At 57.1% G+C, this 2,635-nt stretch overlaps 1 protein-coding gene across 1 annotated transcript in view; it reads left to right on the top strand.

Moving 5' to 3' along the window:
* Positions 1-2,635, top strand: part of ADAMTSL3 (ADAMTS like 3) — a 292,158-nt gene that overhangs the window by 286,703 nt on the left and 2,820 nt on the right. The window contains exon 33 of the mRNA XM_077774280.1: positions 2,191-2,411. Within this exon, the coding sequence (XP_077630406.1) occupies positions 2,191-2,411 (221 nt within the window). The remainder of the gene's footprint in view (positions 1-2,190; positions 2,412-2,635) is intronic.

The following is a 2,635-nucleotide window of genomic DNA, read 5'->3' on the forward strand; positions in this document are numbered from 1 at the left end:
AATGGAAGAAAGAATCCTGGAGCTGGCGGGGGAGGGGGGGAGGGGGGGAGGGGCCAGGTTCCCTTTCATCTTCTCCATCATCTCTGCCTCCTCCGGGTTGGCTGTCCTGCTGCGTCCCTCGCTCTTCCCTCCTGCTGTTAGCTTCTAAACTTGGGACATTGAGGGCTCACAGAAATGGGGTTGCTTTGCGATTTTCGTCGCCACTTCTACTTTCCTGTTTTCTACAGGGAGGCACGCGCGTGCGTGGTGCCCGTGCCCGGGCGGTGTCCCCCTCGCTCCGATGTCCCCCCACCGCCAGTCCTGTCCCTGGCCGGGAGGACGCGGGATCTCTGTGTCGGGCCCACCTTGGGTTCTTTCTCTGGGTCCTCAGAGCCCCGCCTCCGGAACTTCCGGTCCCCAAGTCCCCTTGTCTGTCCTGGGCCCTGCGGCTCCTCCTGCCCGCCCCCTGCCCAGCCCTGCCTCCCGGCAGAGCAGAGGTGGGCCGTCAGCTTGGGTGCGTCAGGTCCCAGGAAGCCACAAAAGTCAGCTCAGAATGATTTATGCAAAAGAGGTGGGAGATTTCTCATTAAGACAGGACCGCCCAGCACTTGCGCCCACCAGTCTGCTTTTAAAACGCAGGGTTTTGTGCGTATTCCGTGAGTATTTGTTCAACCTTTTTTCGGTAGAAAACGCTGATCTCTGTGTGGCACAGCTGAGGAGTGCTGGGTCTATGCCGGGTCGTCTGGAACAGCTACGACTCATAACCCCTGGGGAAAATAGAACACCCTCCTCCTCCCTTGTAAAACCTTAGAGTTTGGGGGGGGACGGTGTTGTTTAAGTAAAAACCTTTGGATGGAGCCTCCCCTTCCTGGCTAATCAAGGTACTGCTTCCGACTACATGTAATACTCGCTCCCCCCGGAGACGCTCAGGTGATCACAACTTTCTCCATCTTCTTACACGTGCAACGCTGTTTCCACTCTCCTCATGGACCGTGTGCCCTGGTAAGGAGCATGTCTTTAAAAAAATTTTTTAAGGTTTATTTACTTTTGAGAGAGACAGAGACAGAGACAGAGACAGAGCAGGGGAGGGGCAAAAAGAGAGGGAGACACAGAATCCGATACAGGCTCCAGGCTCCGAGCTGTCAGCACAGAGCCCGACGTGGGGCTCAAATGCACAAACCGTGAGATCATGACCTGAGCCGAAGTCGGATGCTCAACCGACTGAGCCCCCCAGGCGCCCTGGTAAGGAGCCTTTTATAGGAATATATAGACGCGTCTCGAGAATCCAAAGGGGGAGAATGCCATCAGACCACAGGAAGGACCGTGACCAAGAAATGAGAAGTCGCTGGGGATTTTCCTCCTTTGTCTCTGCAGCTCCCTGTGTTTCTGCTTCATTCTTTGTCTCTTCTGAGTATTATTTTCCCCTGTTTCTCCGGCCTGTGTGGCACAATGTGGCCACCACTGCTCCAGCCTTCAGGTTTATAGGTCTTGTTCCAGCAACTTCCAGGCTCCTGGAGGAAAGACAGTTATTGAACCAGCTCAGCCGAGCAAGGCCTCCCCTCTGGGCAACTTNCCTAGGACCCCCCTCAGGGAGAAGCCACTCTGAGGTGGCTCTCCCTTCTGGGTGAGTGTCCTCAAACACCAGAGGGCACCAGCCCTCTGGCCTGTCCGGGAGGGTAAGAGACCACTGACAGACCCCTCTCGCCAGGCGGTCTTTGCTAACTCTGAGCACAGGGCACCGTGTGGCCATGTTGTAAATAGGAAAGCAAGGCAGACAAGGCTGCTCACGCCCAGATTTACACTCCTGCCTGGATAGACATCAAGGTCTCACATAAACAAACCGTAGCTTGCTGACAGACTGGAGGTGGCACTCGCACGCTTCCTTGCCTGAACAGATCTGCTCCGGCTCCTCAGGACGGGGTATTATCTGAGGGGCGTGACTCGACCTGGGGTTGGTCGGAAGTGAGTGGAAACACGCGATGGGCTCGCCTGTCATTGTCACGACGGTGCCACGTTGGCCCATTCGCCAGCCGTGCCCCACGCAAGTCAGCTTCCTGACCAGCAGCGCCCCGGCTGGCGACCCTTGAGGACCCTGAAAATCACAGCCTGGGAGAAGGCTCGATCCCAGCGAGAAGTGACACCCCGCTTCTCCCACTTACCGTTTTCTGGGTTTTTTTGTTTTTTTTTTTCCTTTTTCCCCGCCTCTTTCAGAGCCTCCTGGACGGGGAACTGCTCCTCCACGGCGTGTGACGTGTGCTGGCGCCCCGGCCCGTGGAGGCCCTGCTCGGCGGCCTGCGGCAAGGGGTTCCAGTCTCGGAGGGTCGACTGCGTCCACGCCGCGAGCTGCCGGCCGGTGGCCGAGAGACACTGCGTGCGGAAGAAGAAACCGGCTTCCTGGCGACACTGCGTGGGGCCCTCCTGCCACAGGACGNGTGCGGCGCAGTGGCCTTCCAGGCCGTCGAGTCAGCTGCGTGTCCGTGGCCTTGGCCCCCACGCCCCTCCCCCCTGCCTGCAGCTCTCGTCCTCGGACAGCGGTTCTTAAAGATCTGACCTGTTTGTACGGTTATGTGTTCGCACGGGCACCTGTTTTTGCGCTATTACATATTATAATTGTATTATCTTTGTAAAATAGAATCACAAATATATGTAGCCAGGG

This window comes from Crocuta crocuta, unplaced genomic scaffold, assembly GCF_008692635.1.
Source record: "Crocuta crocuta isolate KB4526 unplaced genomic scaffold, BGI_CrCroc_1.0 scaffold7, whole genome shotgun sequence".
Taxonomy (NCBI): Eukaryota; Metazoa; Chordata; class Mammalia; order Carnivora; family Hyaenidae; genus Crocuta; species Crocuta crocuta.